At 52.4% G+C, this 18,620-nt stretch overlaps 1 protein-coding gene across 4 annotated transcripts in view; it reads right to left on the minus strand.

Moving 5' to 3' along the window:
* The window catches only part of TOX2 (TOX high mobility group box family member 2), a 113,775-nt gene extending 102,520 nt beyond the window's left edge, over positions 1-11,255 (minus strand). For 2 of the 4 annotated variants that reach the window (XM_085241527.1, XM_085241525.1), the window contains exon 1: positions 10,475-10,676. In XM_085241527.1, coding sequence (XP_085097653.1) covers positions 10,475-10,576 — 102 coding nt within the window. In that variant the 5' untranslated portion in view covers positions 10,577-10,676. Of the gene's footprint in view, positions 1-10,474; positions 10,677-11,078 lie in introns of those variants that run through there. The other 2 variants (XM_085241524.1, XM_085241526.1) reach the window with 2 other exon arrangements.
* Positions 11,256-18,620: the final 7,365 nt, after the last annotated feature.

The following is an 18,620-nucleotide window of genomic DNA, read 5'->3' on the forward strand; positions in this document are numbered from 1 at the left end:
ATTCCAAGGCACAGGTGACACCCTGAGATGGCCAAGCCACAACCACCCTCCTGTGAGCAGCCCCAGGGGATGGGCTCCAGGCAGGAAACTCAATCAGAAAACCACCAACATAGCCCAGGCTGGATCTAGATGTTCAGCCACAGTGCGCAGCTTTACTCATACTTCACTTCGTCTCTAGTTTGAGAGATGGCATTTTGGGCTTCAACTCAAGTGGCCCATGAGCTCAACACCCTGCACACACAACTCCATGGCTGCTGTACACCTTCTAGTCATGCTGTGGTGGGATGTGGGCATCAGCCCCCAGCCAGGAGCCAGCCCAGCGCCCTTCAATTCCGTGGCACTGCAGATTAATTGGATGCTGCAACAGGAATAGATGTACAGCTATCTTAAGCATTCATCTACCTTATAAAGGTTAATTCGTTAGCTTTTTTTGCTTTGGAGACAGGTTCTGCTTTCACTTACACCTCCGCACAGTCATCAGCTCAGAGGAGGTCTCAGAGATGTAACCTGGGCAAATCTTATCAATGAATTCAAATCTTGAGCTAAATCAGGAGGAGGAATGGATTTAGCCTAATCCCCTCCAAACATCCATCAGCATCACCTGCCAGTTCCGTGGGATTTAATCTCCCTCTAATCTCTCACAAACAGTGGAGTGTGTGGGGAGGAGACTGGGCATGCAGCAATGGTAGTTCCATCTCTCTCCCCCTCCCTCCCTCCAATCTGACTGCCAAATCACATTAAGAAGCACTTAGAAATTCATTAAGGTCTCTGCTAGCATCATTTTCCAGGCAAACAACCAAAGGAGCGTGCATGCTCCAAGGAAGGTCCCACACCATTTGGGACAGGAGGAGAGGTCCCATCACCATGAAGGTGCTCAGGAGCTCCAGCCCCAATTGCAGTGAGCCACAAGTAGAAGAGAGGTGGAGATGCAAAGATCCTCAAGAAACCACTCACATATAGTGCACACCAACACTGCTGCCAACCCAACAGCATCAACAGAGACCCCAGTGCCAAGAATGAGCTTTGATATGCAGGTACCACACTCAGCAACAAGCTTACATCCCAGCTCCGAGCGACTGACGGCGTGCTTTCAGTCCTCCCACTAAAACTATCAGCTGTGAGGGTGACGTTGGCTCTGATTGCTGTGGATAATGAGGCCGGGGGCTGCTGGTTCTGGGTGCTCTGCCAAGCGACCCGTGGCACGCCGTGCCAGTCCCATCGGCACACGCAGGAGCCCCAGCTCGGGGCGTTAGTGTGTGATTCTAGGTTTACATAACACAGCCAAACGACTTCTGGCAGAAACAATTGGTATTAGCAAGGGAAAGGAAGCATCAGGAACAGCCGGCAGAGCGCCGAGACACCTCTCACAGCAGCCCCCAGGCTAAAGGAAAACATAAGGACGCAACAGAAGCAACACTAGGGCAACAGAGAGGAAGAGGGGAATCCTCCATAGAGGGAATCTGTGGAGGAGATGAGCAGAGAATTCAGCTTTCCCTTTCTCGCCTCCCTCCAGCCCCCTGGACCGAGCTCTGCTTCGCTACGGCACGCAGGTCAAGTCTGCACCACTTAACCACAGCAAAGGGAAAATGCACTCCCGCAGGGCGCCAGGCTGTGAGGTCTGAGCAGCTCCTGCTGAGCTACCTTGGCCCCGGGGCTGCTAATTGCAGAGCTCAGTGTGCTCGTGCAGGGATCCTGTGTGATCATCACAGTGGCCAAGCAGCCCCAAGCAGCCACGCAAGTGTCACGTTGGGGTTTTTAAGCTCGTTCAGCCTGGACGGTGCTGAATTATAGAGACATAGAATTATAGAATCCTTAGAGTTGGAAGGCACCTTTAAGTCCCACTTTCGATACTGACAGGCTGCTCTCAGGTCACCTCACAGCCTTCTCTCCATACTGCACAGTCCCAGCTCTCTCAGCCTGTCCTCATAGGAGAGGTGTTCCATCCCTTGGATCATTTTTGTTGGAGGAGCCCCATGCTCTGGACGTGCTCCAGTCCGTGTCTCTCCTGCACTGAGGGCTCCGCACCTGGATGCAGTGCTCCAGGTGAGGTCTCACACCACAGTACAGAGGGGCAAGATCCCCTCCCTCACCCTGCTGGCCACATTTCTTTGGATGCAGCTCAGGATCCGGTTGCCTTCCTGTGAGGGCACACTGGAGGCTCACGTCCAGCTTCCCATCCATCGGTACCCCCATTAGTACTGGTTGGCCCTGAGTTTGTCTCCAAATAAGCACAAAGCCCAAAGGAAGCCGTGTCTCCCTGGTGGCTCCTCCAACTCCAAAGCGATGGCCACCAGTTTCAGCTGTCCCTGTCCATGCCACACTGCCACAGGCTCTTGAGACCTTCATTGCCAAAAAGGGGATCCCTTCCCAGCTGGCACCATCTCCACTCTTGCGACACGATGACGATGACACAAGATCCAGATCCAAGAGCTTGTTCTTCCTTGTCTCCGAGTTAAGATTTTGGCATTTTCAAAATGCTGCCCATGATTTCCAGCTTTGGGAGCAAGTGAGAAGCTCCAGCTGAGCTTCACAACATTGTAAGACAGCTTCACAAGACAAGAGGATGTTAAATCTGCACTTCCCAGATAATTCATTTAGAGAGGTGCTCTTCAGCAAATAGGAACTGCATCTATGGATTCACACACATACTGGAGGACAATTCTGCATAGGACTTAATATAAACCGCAGCTCAAACTAGAAATGTTTCCATGATAACTTGGATTTGCCAGTTCTGTAGTGATCTCGTTTTGACAGTGTGCAGAACCTCATGTTCAGGAATGCAGCCCTGTATCCGACCAACCCCAAAACAGCAACGGGCTTTCCAAGCAGCTGCACGTGCCATTGCTAATTTCTTAAGTACACTTCCAGAGCTGCTTCCAACTGACATTTTATGGTTTTAAACACGTATCTGTTTCATTTGTGCTCTTGCACAAATGTGATAAGCCACTTCCATACTACAAATGGTTATTCCTACCAGGATTTGCTCTCTGTTCCCAACAGAAGGACACTGCGCGCCAACCACCTTACTTCAATGGCTGCAAGTTCATGAAGCTAATGTTGATACATTTAGATAGACAGTTGGATAGATAGATAGATAGATAGATAGATAGATAGATAGATAGACAGACAGATACATGGATAGATACATGGATGGATGGATGGATAGATGGATGGATAGATAGATAGATAGATGGATAGATGGATAGATGGATAGAAAGATGCCTAGATGGATGGATGGATGGATAGATAGATGGATGGATAGATAGATGGATAGATGGATAGAAAGATAGATGGATAGATGGATAGACGGATAGAAAGATGCCTAGATGGGTGGATGGATGGATGGATAGATAGATGGATGGATAGATAGATGGATGGATGGATAGATGGATAGAAAGATGCCTAGATGGATGGGTGGATGAATGAATGGATGGATGGATAGATAGATAGATAGATAGATAGATAGATGGATAGATGGATAGATGGATAGATAGATAGACAATACTCTTCCCCTTTTCAAAGCCCAACAGTAGAAAAAACTGTTTAAAATTGTTCTCAAAAACCCTACACATCGGTCTGACTTAACTGAAACAGTTCAGTCTCCCACGTGTGCAGTTTGGCATGACCACAGCAAACAGACAGCCACCCACAGTTCACTTGCCACCTTGATGCAGGTTGTCAATTAATTAGAGTACACGTTCCCGGTCTCTGGTTCACTCTGTGACCTGCAGCCTACTGGACAGACTTTTTATCTCAAGGGAAAACAAAAAAAAAAGCCCTACCACTTAATAATGAAAACATGACTCTGTCTTTCTTGGCATCTAATAAATGCTGTTCTCAGCCTTAACAGATTTATCAGGTTTAAAAGCACCGCGTCGCCAGCATCCGTCTGGGCTGGAGGAGCCCAGAGCCTAACTCCAGCACAGGTCCCTCCATACCCACAGGCTGCAGGCAGTGACCTCACTGTCTGGCTGCAGGCTCAGCCCCCGCTGGAAGGTTTCCTCCTGCTTCCAAGGGCCGTTTGATCTTCAATCAACAATGCTTATCAGCGGCGCAGGCTGCCAGCCGTTCCCCAAAGTTCAGTATTTTTAACAGCACATTCTTCTTCTCCTTTGAACGCTATTTAGAGACAAGATAACGCATTGGGGAGAAGCTGTCTGCCTTGGCTTAATGCTGGCAAACAGAGCAGGAGCTGCAGAGCCCAGATTCCCCCCAGCAGCATTTCTGCTTTTCCCTCTTCGGACGACATCCACGTGCTTTCTGCACCCATCATTCAATTCCATTCTTTTGGACTCGACGTAAGTTGGTTTGTTTTGTCTACCCCAGCTTGCTTCCATGCAACATTTCTCCTGAAGTTTTCCTAAAGCTAATGCCATTTCTACACTGTCCAAGTTTTGTTCTGTGTCACTGAGGGCTCCGGGTGCACTCTGCCTCATTTCTGACCCCAGGGATGAGTGCCTCAATTCCTCAGAGCCCCTAAAGTCATCTCCAGTGGGACACGTCCCATGGCAGGCAGGATGCTCACCCCATAAAAACACACTGCTCCAAGTGCCAATAAAAGATGAGAAACACAGAATGCATCTTAATCAGCTTATTTTTTGACAAAGTTTACCTTTGTTTTATGATAACGATGGCACAAAAGATCTTTGAATTCAGCTGGGATGAGCTGGCATTGCCTCCTCACAGTGCCCTGGAACCAAGTTCCCCATTGCCATCGCTCACCTCCTCTCCCCAGCAGCACCCTCCTGTTACAGCAGCTCAGCAGTTCCCCACAGCCCGGCACCTTCCCAAGGGAAGACTGGGGAATGAACTGCTGGGAACATCCATCAGTGAAACCCTTTGGGGATAGGAAAGCAGAATCCTAGAATTATAGAATCATAGACTTGTTAAGGTTGGAAAAGACCACTAAGATCTTCTAGCCCAAACATCAACCCATCACCACCATGCCCACTAACCCATGCCCCTCAGAACCCACGGCTTGGGAGGAAAGGAGCCTCTGGGGAGCCTTGGGCTCTGCATGCCCCGCTCCAGGGACCCAGGTCTCCCACACTGGATGCTCAGAGCTCAGGATGAGCTGAGACCTAAAGCCTGGGGTACCGCAACATGAGCCACTGGATCTGGAAACAGAGGCCAAGGGCAATGGTAGAGGATGAACAGCAGAGCCACAGCACAGCCCTTATCTCAGGCTCTGGCCACAAGCACCCAGCACAGGCTGCACCTCGCAAACAAAAGGAGAGGCAGAAGAAGAGGATGGTGTGCTGGGAAGGGGAGAGCAGGGGCAAAGCTGCATGCAGACAGAAAGGGGATGGAGCCTGTGGGTGAATCCAGATGGAAATGGAAACTCTGAGTCATTGGGGCGGTGGGAAGGAACTGCTGCTGGGATCCACACAGTCTGATATGGAGCTGGGAACCGGGTCTCACCCCACCACCCCAGAAATGCAGAGAAATTCCACCATGAGAGCAAGGGGTTTCCAACAGGAAAATATAGATGTGCATATGGATAAAACTCTTTTACACAGCCTGGCCATGCAGCCCCAGCTCATCCCGCTTCCTCCAAAACGTTTCTGAGAACCACGTGCAGCCCCAAATCTCCCTTCCAGAGCACCAACTGCAGGCAGGGGGCCCTGCTTTAACACTTTGCTCACAGCTGCCCAGCCACAGAGCTGCACACCAGGTCAGGAAGGGATTTAATGTATCTGCAGAGCTGACACAATTTGTGCATGGGATTATGGCAGAGGAGAGGGAATCCATGGCATAATGCAAAGGTTCTGCCTGCAGGCAATGTGGAGCCAGTACCATTTTTCAAGGAAGAAATGGGATCCGTCAGAACAAACCACCAAAGGAAACAGTAGGAAGAAGAGGAGGGAGGATATATGTGGGATTAAAATATTTAAAACTGGCCTTCTAAGTGCAAACCATGCGATTCTGCACAGCTCCCAGTCATTTCTTTTGGTATATCAGCACTTGTTTCATTAAGTTTTGTTGTGAGATTCCCCCTCTCTGCTGCAGCTCAGCCCCAAAATAAGCTTTAATTACAGGAAAACGTATGGAAAATCACAAAGGTGGAACATCAGAGCTCAGATCTCCACGTAGGAGTCAGTGGTAGCACGGCTGGGACTGCACCAACGCTGTACCTTGAGTTTAGGAATGAAGAATTAAACAAAGAAGAGATGGGAACGTGGCACACCGCAGCTTCTCTGGGTGTGAAATCATCAAGGAAAACACATTAGCAGCACAATAACTTCTTTTTAATGTAGAGCTGTTAGGAAAACACAATTATGTGCTTCATTTACACTGAGAGATATAAGCCAACTTCTGGAAGAAGCGTTTCGAGCTCATTTTGTCAAGAAATAAAAGATGAACGAGCAGGATGAGCACAAAGGTAAAGGCAACAGCCCCTACTGGGGACCCAACACCCACATTTCCAACCCAGCGAGAGCTGCTTGCCAATGAGAACCAAATGGGTTCCACATTAAAAGTCAGCTGGACTTTGTTCCCCATCCAAAACCCTTCATTCTCAAAGAAGGATTTATGTTACATCACAACAGAGCTGGCTTAGAAAGTAAAAAAAAAAAAAAGGAAAAGAATATGTTTTATCTTCCAGAATGGCAAAGCGGTTCTGGAGAAACACAGTGAGAAAGGGACTGTGTTTATCACTGCAATTTACAATTTACAGTAAAAATCAAAACAAAACAGAATGTTCTGCAGCAATGTACTCAATCCATCAACTCGGACTCCTACCAGCAGCTTGGTTCCCATTGCTGAAGGGTTCTTCAAAGAAGAAGAGAGCAGAGCGCAGATTAACATCCATCTCGGGACCACTGGACTTTAATTATTCATAATTGATGATGTTGTATCAGTTAAGCAGTTTTTGTCCATTATTCAGCCCAAAAGGCCCAGGGTGTGTGTGGAGGTGCAGAGCAGCAGGGTGCTGGTGGTGGGATGGGGCATGGCTGTGCTGTCCTGCAGGAATGCTGCAGGGTTAAAGGCTCGGCCCGTTGGCATCCCTGTTAGCATCCCTGTGTGCTGCTGTGGACTCCCCAGAAACCCAGGCATCCCCAGTGCCACAGCAGTGCTCTCCACAAGGATTCCATGTCTCCAAGCTGGCCCCACTCCTCCTCCCTATCAATCATTGACCTCAGTGGAAATCCAGCACTGTGCTAACTGATCCTGGCCAAGAAAAACACCAGAAGCCACTGAGGATGTACACTGAAATTCAGAAGAGAGGTGCTCATTCTCCCCTTAGATTTGCTCTGGATTTGCAGAGGTTCTCTCCCCGCCCATCCCAGCCCAGGGCTGCACAGCCAGTGCTCAGGCAGGGATCTGCTGCACGCCTCGCAGAAGTGACTCCATCTGGGATGAGAACAAAACCCCAACTGCTGGTATTTTGTGGGTCCACACACAATTCCAGCTCTCCTTTCAGAGATGGCACAGTGTGAGCTGAGCCTCCCCAGGCCCTCGCAGCCACTGCACGCACACAGCCTGACACCAAAACGGTGTTTCTCCTGTGCAATCACACCAACAGAATGTGGCTGGGATCCAGCCCATGGGGCTGGCATTCTGGCACGGGTAATGCTTGTTGCAGCATGCTCCTCTATTTGCCTCTGCACCCCAGGCTGAACCCAGCACCAAATGCAATCCTAAAGCCCGTGCCATTGGTCCTGCTTGCAGCAGCCCTGGCAAGTGTGGGCTTTGCTCCTCTCCCCAAACATCATGACCTCAAGCAATGCTGGGTCCTCCAAGTGGATCACCTGTAATGGAGATCTGGGCAGCCCCAGTACCACCAGTGTGCCCAGAGCACCACAAGTCCTCACCAAACACAGTCAGCACAGAGCCCAACTTGCTCCCATCCGGGTGCTCACCCTCAGCTCTCACCATGGGTCTCCACTAGGGACAGAGCCCAGCACATGCTACAGGTGAGCATCTCTCCAAAGAAAAATATGGGTGGAGAAAGAAAGGCTGCAGATGTAAGCCTCTGGGCAGGCATGGGCTGAACACACTGTCCCCATTTCATTGTCCCTTGAAACATCCCTCGTTCATTTAAAAATGGAAATGCTATGTTGCAGGTACCTCTGTGGCTGCAAAGAGAGACTGCAGTGCATTGATCAGATTAGGAACCTCACAGCAACACCACCATATTCAGATGGTGCACAAAGCACTTCGGGATGCTCAGGACTGTGGCTCTGGGGCAGCTGCTGATGGGCGGTGACACTGCATTCGTTGGCATCCCCAATAGGAAAACAAACAGCAAAGCCCCTGGGAGCCAGAGCTGAGCCTGGACAAGAGATGCACTTCGGGCAGAGGGTTAAAGCCCTTTCACAGACTGTCTCACCTGCAGCATCACCTGGGCTCTGTGGGGTGCTGCTGTGTGCTCTGGGGCTGGGAGCATCATGGGGAACGGAGCCCACGAGCGCTCCTTACCCAGCTCTTGGGGTGCCGTACAGCCTGAGAACTTCCACATTTTCACACTTCAGCCCACTCTGCAGATTTTTCAAGCTTTTAGGCAGACAATGCCTTAGCTTGGAACGGGAACGGGACTTTCTGAAGTTTCATACAGTGTCCTCCATGGCTTCAAGGATGCACATGTGCTCAGACAGCGCCTGCAGCAGTGAGTATGAATTTCCAGCACACCCATGGGCACCTGCAGCCCAGAGGAGCTCTGCAGGGTGATGCCACAGCCCTGCAGTGATGGGACTGCAGGACTTGTGTCACAAAGAGGGGCCAAAGTCGGGTCACTTCACCTCTGCCTTCTTTCCAGCTGCCTCATCCCGCAGACAAACGTGCACCGCTGCGCATAAGCAAGTGACACGTGGTAACTCAGAAAAGAGGAGGAAAAAAAAAAAGAAAAAGCACCCTGAAAAGGGTAAATCGCTTCCTTTCTTCCCCCCCCCACCTCCCTCTCGGCTGTCTTAAGATCCTCGGTAGCAGTGACAACAGCAGCATCTGGTGGCAGTGGTCAGTACCTTGGGTGCTCCTCTCGGGTGTCCCACGCGCAGCTCTCACAGCACAGCTCCTGCTTCCTTCCAGCCCCACGGTGCCACTCTGCGCACACAAGGGCGGCTCATGTGGATCGATCACAGCTAATCCGGGCCTAAACCCAGAGATTCGGGGCAGCGAAGAGCTCCAGCGCAGGGCTGCATGGCCAGGCACTGGGACTGGGGGTGCTGGGGGTGGCACGGCCCCACATCGTGGGCCCGGAGAGCCGGGGCACCGCTAAACCGCGTACACACTTCCGAACTTCGTGGCGAATTGGAGCTCCTAAAGGCAGTGGGATTGGGGTGGATGCAGCTCCCGGGGGCACTCCCGGACCGTCGGTGTCGGCACTCGGTCGCCCATATCCCGGCTCCCACGGGGTCGGCTCTCGAGAGCGTTTTAAGAGCATCACTCGTGTTTTAGGAACAGCGGCAGTGATAAGAGAACCGTTTGAAACCGGCAGTACATGAATGCAGGAGAAATCTATTTGTTTCCTTTCGGGAGAACCGGGCGTCTCAAAATAAATGAGGGCTATTAGGTTTACTACAACTTAACAAATAGAGACAAATAACCCAAACGGCAGAGAACACTTAAATACACGCACCCGACACACAGAGCTGAATTCCCCGCAGCCGGGAGCCGCTCAGCTTTCCTTCTGCCGCTCCTGAAGAGTTCGGCCCCGAAGTGCCACAGCGGCGGGACGAACCGCTGCCATCCCCCAGCCGCGGCCCCGCTGCAGTTTTGCCCCTTTTTGAAACTTTCCCAGCGCAAACCTCGGGCTTTGCCCCCCCCGGTGCCCCTCCGCAGGGCTCTGCGCTCCAGCACCGCGATCCCGCACGGATGCGATACGCGGAGAACTCTTTATCCCCGCGCTCCGACTGCCTCCGCCTTCCCCTCCGGCTCCTCTCGGCCGTTCCTTACGGCTCCCGCAGCGCTCTCAAATATCCCCGCACCGCGAATCCCTCTCCCCGCTATGAACGGGGATGGCGGATCGGGAACCGACCGCGACGCGCGCACCGAGCGCGGTCCGGGTTGGGGGGAGCCCGGGGGTTGGGGGGCAGCGCCGGACCCCCCGCACCCATCCCCGCATCCAGAAGCAGCTCCGCTCCCGCACCGCCCGGCAAACGAAGGGTACGAAACAAGGCGACAAAGTGCCAACCAACAACGGCAACAAATAAAAAAGCGCACGTAAACCGCTCCGGGCGAAACACTCTCGGAGGGAAAGCAAGAAAACAAACCGACAGCTCCGAACACGGCCGAACCGAGCGCTCCACGCAGCCCCGGGCGCTCCCTCCGCCCGCCCGCAGCGCTCCGGGTGGCGGCCGCGGGCCGATGCGTGGCGGTGCGGGGCGATGCGGGCGGCCCCGTCGCCCACTTTTCCGATCCCCTCCCGCCGCCTCCGGCACTTTTCCTCCCACCCGGCGAGAAGTTGCGGGACGAGCCAAGCCCGGGGTAGGGGGCATGTTGGGGGGGGGGGTCGGCCCGCTCCTCGCCCCCTTACCTTGTTGCAGTGATAATAATCCAGCGGCCCCAAGCAGGGGGGGTCAGCGCCGGGCAGAGAGCCCACGGCGGTGGGGGCGGAGGGGTAAAACCGAACGTCCATGCCGGGGCTGCGGGCGGCGGCAGGCGGGGGCTCCAGCGGGCATGGACCCGGCTGCGGCGGCGGCGGTGCCTCTGGCGCGGGGGGCGGGGAGAGGGCGGGCGGCGGCGGCGGCGGGGGGGCGGGCGGCGGCCCCCGGCCCGCCCCGCTCCGCACCGCCCCGCAACGGGGCCGCTTTGTTCGCGGCGGGGCCCCGGGAGCGGGGTGCGGGAGCGGAGGGTTCGGGGCTGCCGCACGCGGGAGGAGTCGGGGGAGCGGATCCCCTCTCGCCGGCGGTGCTGCGGGGTTTGTCCTCCTCCCGGCCGGGCGTCCCGCAGCCCGCGCCTCGCATCGTCCCGCCTCCTGCTCCCGTGCCTCCCGTCCCGCCGGTCCGCTCGGAATGGCCCCAAAACCGACAGCTCGCTCTCGCCGGCTCTGAACTCTCGGCGTGCCCTCCCACCACCCTGAGCCTCTGACATCAGCCCCGCTTCGTTCCCCCACCGGCCCCGCGCTGCCCATCCCGCACCTCGGCAGACCCCGCTGCCGGACGAACGTCGCCCCTTCGCACTGACGGCCCTCCATCCCACCGCCGCTCCGTGGGGGGACAGCCCAGCGCTCTGCAGCGCCTGCACGGAGCGCTCTGCAGCGCGGTGCCGTTCCCGGAGACCATCATAAGCCTCCCGTGTGAGCCCACGCTGATAGGACTGAGCTGAAAGTGTCGCTTTTCTGGCGGACCGCTGCTGGAAATTGCCTTTTTATTTTCTCTATTTCTTTTTTTTGTTTGTTTTAATATCGTGGCTATGAGACACGGTTACAACTCACACCCTGCACGACTCCAAGCAGCCCCGCTCTGCAGCTGGAGCACCGAGCTCAGCAAATGCACGGCTCTCCCACAGCCCCTCACAGCCTTGGCCAACCCCTGCCGAGCTGAAGAGGTTTCGAGGGAACGTCAGCTCCAGGAATCAGTGCTTATGTGAAAATCGTGGCTCCCGTTTAAATGAAAAGCAAGCGTTGAGCCCTCCATTGATTTGAGGAGAAAGATCGATTTGGGCACAAAAACGACTTCCCGTTCACTATGATTTTTTCAAACCTTCTGGAGCACTGAGCCTGGCAGGGAGCTGCTCCCAGGCCTGCTAGCCAAAGGTGTGATGGGGACACACAATGATGTGTATCACAGCTTGCTGATCCGCATTCAGCTGCCCCCCTGCTTTCACATGCCCTGGAGGGGCTCCTTCTCCCCCACCTCTCAGCAAACACTGCACAGACATCCCAAATTCTGGGCCCCATTGTTTCTACAAAGCTCCTCCAAGTGCAGCGACTGCATGTTGCAAAGTGCAGAGAATTAAAACTAAGTGAGAGTTGTTGAAATAAAGGAACAAAGTATATTTTAAGCTGCATTATTCTAGCTTGTTTATTCACAAAATTCGGTAGTTAGTGAGCAGCCTTTGAGTCATTACTATGAATTAGCAAGTTTTTACTGTACTATTATCTTTATTAATTATCATAATCATTAAATTTCATAGATTGTAGAGACACTGCTAGCAGCATTACAGTTAAGGCTGAATTGTTTTTTTTCACTTATAGTGGGATTAATTCTGTTGATTCCTGTAACAACTAAAGCATTTTGTCACTGAGTGCTCAGCACTGCTCTGCAGCTGCAGCCCGCTTCTCTTGCAGTCCCATTCCAATCACCTCGAGGCACACCAGTTCCAAATGCTGCTCCTTCATTGGTCTGAACTGCTTTCCTCCTGTGCTGATGTGGGCCCTGTGCTATAGAACCTGTCCCCTCCGGGACCAACAGTGCAGAGCTTCCTTCTGTGGGGAGGAGGAGGAGGAGGAGGAGGAGGAGAAGGATGTGCTGTGTGTGCTCCTGCCCTGGGTTGTATCGCAGCAGATCACTGCTGATGCTCTGCTTGGGCAGCCCCTACCTGCAGCCTCGGCTCATCTGCAGCAGGGGAAGCACTGCGGGGCTGAGTCCCAGCCCAGCCCCATGGGATGGGCACCTACAGTGTCCATGGGGATATCTGTGACCAGGGCTTGAGATGTGCCTCAGCTTGGGTGCAGTCCTGCACAGGGAGAGCTGGGTGCCCACTGGGATGAGCGATTGCAGCCCCAAAAAGGACCAGCAAATGAGCAAAGCCCTCAATGTTGGGCCAAGCCAAAGGGACAGTAGTGGAGGGCTGAAGAGCAAACAGAGCTGAGCTCATTGCTCACAGCACAACAAAGCCTGATATTAAAACATGGCCATGAACAGACACTGTTCTCTTCGTTCTCCTTGCAGCTGACTCCTCACCAGGCCCAGGAGGTCGGGACTTGCTTTGGCTGGGCTGCTGAACCAGGAGCTGCACACATGGCAGTTCTGATTTCATGCTTAACGTTAGCGCTGGGACAGAAAGAGCAGGGTGATTATCTCAGCAATCCCATTTAAGCTGCACTGACTCCTCACAAAGCAGAGAAAACTCTACAGTGAGTTTTTCTAAATATGAAGCTAAAGCTGAACAATCTGAATTTCAAAGGTTTGGAAGCTGGGAAAGTGGACTGAAGTGATCGGTTTCGCTCTTTGTTTCAGAGCCGTCCTCCAGCGCCCGTCCCTCTTTTTAACACTATGTTTTAATTCGTGACATGCCAGCAAAAATGCCTGCTGAAATCATTTTTAAAGTAACTGAGCACTCTGCAGTTTTTTGTTATTCTCAAATACTGGTATCCATTTTCCAAGGTGTTATGCAATGGTGTGTTGGCATTTTAGTACCACCCTCAGTTTAGGTCTGAGGGTGATTTAATTCAGAGCTGCGCTCCGTATTTCTGCAGGGAAGTGTTTGGATTCAGCAGTTCCATTGGCCATAAAAGTGCTGAACAAATGGATAAAACCGGCTGCCAACGAACACAATGCAAATGTGTACATTAAAATGCAATGAAAGTGGATTAATTAAATCCACATTGCATCTGGATTCGTGCGTAATGCAGAGCAGAATTCAACGCGAGAGCTTCCCGTTACGTTGAGCTGGGTTTGGTTGGAGGTTGTTGGCTGGTTGGTGCTCACTCACCCATGTGGGTCAGGCTCAGTGCCACCCCCAGGTGAGCTGGATGTGACCCACAGCTCCAGGGTACAAATCTAGCATTCCACATCATTTAAAATTGAACGTAGAATTGCAGCTCTGCTAACAAAGCAGATGGTATTAGGCCTTCTTTCTGGCATTGGGTTTTGGTACCTGTCCAAAAAATCTTCTTGACATCCTTTAAACGCAGCTATTTAACCACCTGTCACTTTGCTTTAGATGCCCATTGAATTTCTGACAGGAAAAACATTATTTTGTCTGCGCTTTATTTCGTGCCACAAGAAACGCAGCACATGTACAGCAAAGTTTACTCATTGTGTGAAGATCTATTTTAAAAAAGAGGAGAGTTGTTACACACTACTGAGGCAATTACTCTGTAATTAATGTCATTGATGGGATAAAACACTGCAGAAGCCCAAACAGAACCAAACAAAACGCTCTCACATGTGGCAGAGAAGAGCTGAGGGTGCTCACGCATCCGCTCACACTGCTCTGCTGCCCGAGTGGCACCACGTGTGCTGCTGTCACACACAGCCTGGCGGATGCTCGGCACTCAGACCCCATCCTTAGGGGCAGCAGCAGCAGCATAAGGTGTGGATGGGAGGGATGGGAGCTGGGAAGGCACCGGGCTGAGCTGCGACCACTGTTTAGGAGCCGGGATGGGTTAGGAGACACTTGGTGCAGCAGGAGGGTGCTGCATGGTTTGTCAGCAGCCCTGTACTTGTGGAGACTGAGGTGTTATTTCTGCTGACACTTTTGAGGGGAACCCTTCTGCAATAGCTCTTCCACTTCCCTCCTTCAACTTTACCACTTCAGCCCCCACCCAAAGACACCCCTAATCTTCCCAAAGGTGGGGTGATCAGAGCCCTCCTCACGTTGTGGGGCAGTGCCTTAGAAGGAATGCACCCATCAGATGGAGTCTTGCTTGGAGAGTCCTGAGCACAAAACTCATATCTGCCCCAGTGCTGTGTGACCATCTGGGGACTTGGTGTCCTTGTCCCATTCTGTTTGTCCTCCTCCCCAGCTATGTGGGAGGAGATGGTCCAAATGGCCAGAGATGCTTGTGGAAACGTGGGGCAGGCAGATAGCATAGGTACAAAGGTGAGTTATAGTGTGGCCATGTGATGTGGCTCCATCTCTACATGGAGATGTGGCACCGGAGCCACTGTGGGGCTTTGAGCTGCCCCTGCCCAGCTCCCACCTCAGCACGCTGAGCATCGACTCGCCACGTTTATAATTCCTCCAGAAAAAAAATGTAAGCTTTCCTCAGGCAAACTGTAAGCAAAGACATGAACTGCATCCAGGAGTGTAAATACAGGCACTGTGGTGCACAGATGGACTTCACAGATTTCACCCGAAGGAGAAGAGGAGCCGGCAGGAGCCCCAGGGCAGCCCAGGAGTCGGGGAGGTGATGCCCTGTCCCTGTGTGCTGTGAAAGCATTCAGAGCAATCAGTGATCATTCAAACCTGTGTGCCAGAGGAAACGAATCCCGGGTGCCCACCCAGCACTGGCAGGAGCACCACCCAGAGATGAATTTGGTTTCACATTTCTAATTATACTGTGCAACAGCTGAGAAGAAGCATTGCTTTCGATTTCAAGGATGTCACAGACTGTGACCAGCTTTAACAGTTTCTTCAGTGTTCTTCCTCCCAAAGCAAGGGAGTCATTTCTTATAACTGCACTTTGAATGAATGTCTCAGGCTCTGAAAGTGATGCAATTGAATCATCTCACTGGTTCATTCCGGGGGGTGAAGCCCACACTCCCCTCCTCTGCCCAGAAAATTAATCTTTCTGAGAGCATCTCTGACTCCACAAAGCAGCAGTGATTTTTTTGTTTTATACACCATCTCCCGAGCTTGGAACAGTTGGTTTGTTTCTCTAAACTTATTCCACATTTTGGCAGTGGGAGGGAGCTCCTGCATTCACCCTCAGCCCGTGGAGAAGATAGCACCCGGCCTTCAGAAACCAAGTCCTAAAAATGATTTTCCTTGTAATCCCACCCATGGCCACACTCATGGACACCTCCTATCTGAGAGCCCCAAACATTAATGGCCACCCTCAGCGAGTTTGCTGATGATACGAAGTCGGGAGGATTGGCTGACACGTCTGAAGGCTGTGCTGCCATTCAGCGAGACCTGGACAGGCTGGAGAGCTGGGCAGTGAGAAACCGGATGAGGTTCAACAAAAGCAAGTGTAGGGTCCTACACCTAGGGAGGAATTATTGCATGCACCAATACAGGCTGGGGGAGGAGCTGCTGGAGAGGAGCTCTGCAGAGAGGGACCTGGGCGTCCTGGTGGACGACAGGTTGGCCATGAGCCAGCAGTGTGTCCTCGTGGCCAAAAAGGCCAATGGCATTCTGGGGTGCATTAAGAAGAGCGTGTCCAGCAGGTCGAGGGAGGTGATCCTCCCCCTCTACTCTGCCCTGGTGAGGCCTCATCTGGAGAACTGTGTCCAGTTCGGGGCTCCCCAGTACAAAAAAGACTCTTAAGAAGAGTCCAGCGGAGGGCCACAAAGATGGTGAAGGCCTGGAGCATCTCCCCTATGAAGAAAGGCTGAGTGAACTGGGTCTGTTTAGCCTTGAGAAAAGAAGACTGAGAGGGGACCTGATCCAGGTTTATAAATATCTGAGGTGTGGCGGCCATAGCGGTGAGGCCAGTCTCTTTTCAGTGGTACGTGGAGACAGGACGAGGGGAAACGGACATCAGCTGCAGCATAGGAAGTTTTGCACGAATGTGCGTAAGAACTTCTTCACGGTGAGGTGACGGAGCACTGGAACAGGCTGCCCAGGGGGGTTGTGGAGTCTCCTTCTCTGGAGATATTCAAGTCTCGCCTGGACGCCTACCTGTGCGACCTGGTGTAGGGAACCTGCTTTGGCAGGGGGGTTGGTCTCGATGATCTCTAGAGGTCCCTTCCAACCCCTACAGTTCTGTGATTCTGTGATTCAATTCTGTGATTAAGAATCAGAGCTAAAATATCTCCCAGCTTCCACTTGCTATATGTTTATTACATTTGTCCAATTGCAGAAAGTGAGCTTTGTAGAAAAGAGTGTTAACGATGGCTGGTGTGGGCTATGAGCTGAACCAGACCAGTAATGCATTTTCATTGCAATGGCAGAACTGGAGGCTCCAGCAGTGCCAGGCAGGGTGTGGGGGATTATCATGGGTTAACCCCAAAACATCCTCTGTCTGCAACAGAACTCTCAGCTAGGTTTCAGGTTACTCACTGCCCTCCATATCTTCACATAATTACATCAGTCAGGAAACAGAGACCCCCTTTCAACTTGAAAACTGAAAATGCCTCATTTTGAAAGTGCTTAAATGAGATATCGTGACTATTTCCAAGCTGCTCCTCCACCTCTCTTTCTCTTGAAGAACCCACTGGCACAGTTAACACAGCTCACAAGTCTCTTAACCCTCTGGGCTTTCTGGGAAATCCACTTTTCCCCAGTAACCTCCTTCCCCCCCCCCACTCTCCAAGGATGCTCCAGCTGCAGAGCTCAGTTCTCGTTCCCACACCTCCTGGTGAGACCCCCAGACCTCTAACCACACTCCCTCCTCTCCAGGCTCTGCGCAGTTCTTCCTCCCCCCCCACTGTCCCTGTCCTGATGCCCTTTCTGCCCTAACTGCCCCCCTGTGCCCCTTCTCCCTGCCCCTCTCTTTACACACCTGGCCTTGGGCTTCCTCTGGGCCAGCATTTCTCCATGGCTATAGAAGACCATTTGCTGTTCTCCCCTCGTATAATAAATCAGACCTGGAGCTTTGATAAAAGGAATACATGTCACCAGACTTGGCAACCTTCCCTTTTCTTCCTTTCCTAGATTTCTGCAGGAAACTTGTGCAGCGCGGATGCTGGGGATCTCCTTCCACACTGGGCTTTTGCTTTAGCTCTTCGTCAGCCCCATCCCAGCTTCTGCCGTTTTACCTCCATTTCTCTGTGAAAACCCAGAAACTCAGTCCCCAAGCAAGGCAAGAAAGATGCCATCAGCGTGGACCAAGCAGGCTGAGCTGGATCAACAGTCCTCCTGTCTACAGCTCATTTTCTGACTGCTCTAGGAGAGCTTGCTCTGAGGCAGCTTAGAAGAGGACTTCTGGGCTATGGATGATAAACATCAGACCCTTGCAGGGAAGTCAGGTTGAGGTCTCAGTGAGCACTGGCTCCCATTCAGCACGCACACGTGCTCACTGACACAGACATGCCCCCAGACTTGGTCCCCACTGAGGATGTGAAGCTTCCAACTGCTCCTCTTCCCACAGCTGCTGATGGATGGTGCATGTGAGTGCAGCAGGGAAAGCAGAGCTCATGTGGGGAGGGACAAAGGGAGTCCCACACTGCCCAACAACATCACACCAGGCAGGGGGTGCAGTGCAGGCTCTTTACCACAGGGAGAAGTGCCCTGGAGTTGCAGCATGCAGAGGAAGCAATATTTTGCCACATAGGATGCTTTTAATAAAATGCCATTTAAAAGCAGTGCTGGAGGCATAATGGCTTGTGGTTGGTCGATGATAGCTTTGTTGTTGGTTTTGTTTGTTTGTTCGTTTTCTTTTGTTGGTGTTGTTTTTATAAGCACATCAAACAGTTTGTGCAAGCTAGATGCAAATTAAAGAAACGCTCCCATTGCAACCTGTAGGCACTGCCCTGCCCCCCCCGTCACACTGCTCCTGGCCTGAGCCCCACCATGCAGAGCAGAGCCCACATCACCCAGAAATGGGCGCTTTTCCCCTGATCTCAGGAGGAGTCCTGGGATCTCACACAAAGCCTTGCCAGCTGACTGGCAACTAAAGAAAACATTGATGCAACACAGAGAACAACGAGGAACCCAAACTTAGCGCAGTGATCATTCTGGCTGTGTTTTCAGTTTCAGCAGCTCTGCTCTGCACGGTGTTGGTTGCATTCAGAGGGGCCACGCAGTGTGTGCAGGGAGCACATTCTTCCCCTGTGCTAAGAATACTTTCCCACAACACATGAACCAGCAGACCTCTGCAGGGTGAAGCCCACTCACACAGTGCAACA

This window comes from Meleagris gallopavo, chromosome 22 (assembly GCF_905368555.1).
Source record: "Meleagris gallopavo chromosome 22, MGAL_WU_HG_1.1, whole genome shotgun sequence".
Classification (NCBI taxonomy): domain Eukaryota; kingdom Metazoa; phylum Chordata; class Aves; order Galliformes; family Phasianidae; genus Meleagris; species Meleagris gallopavo.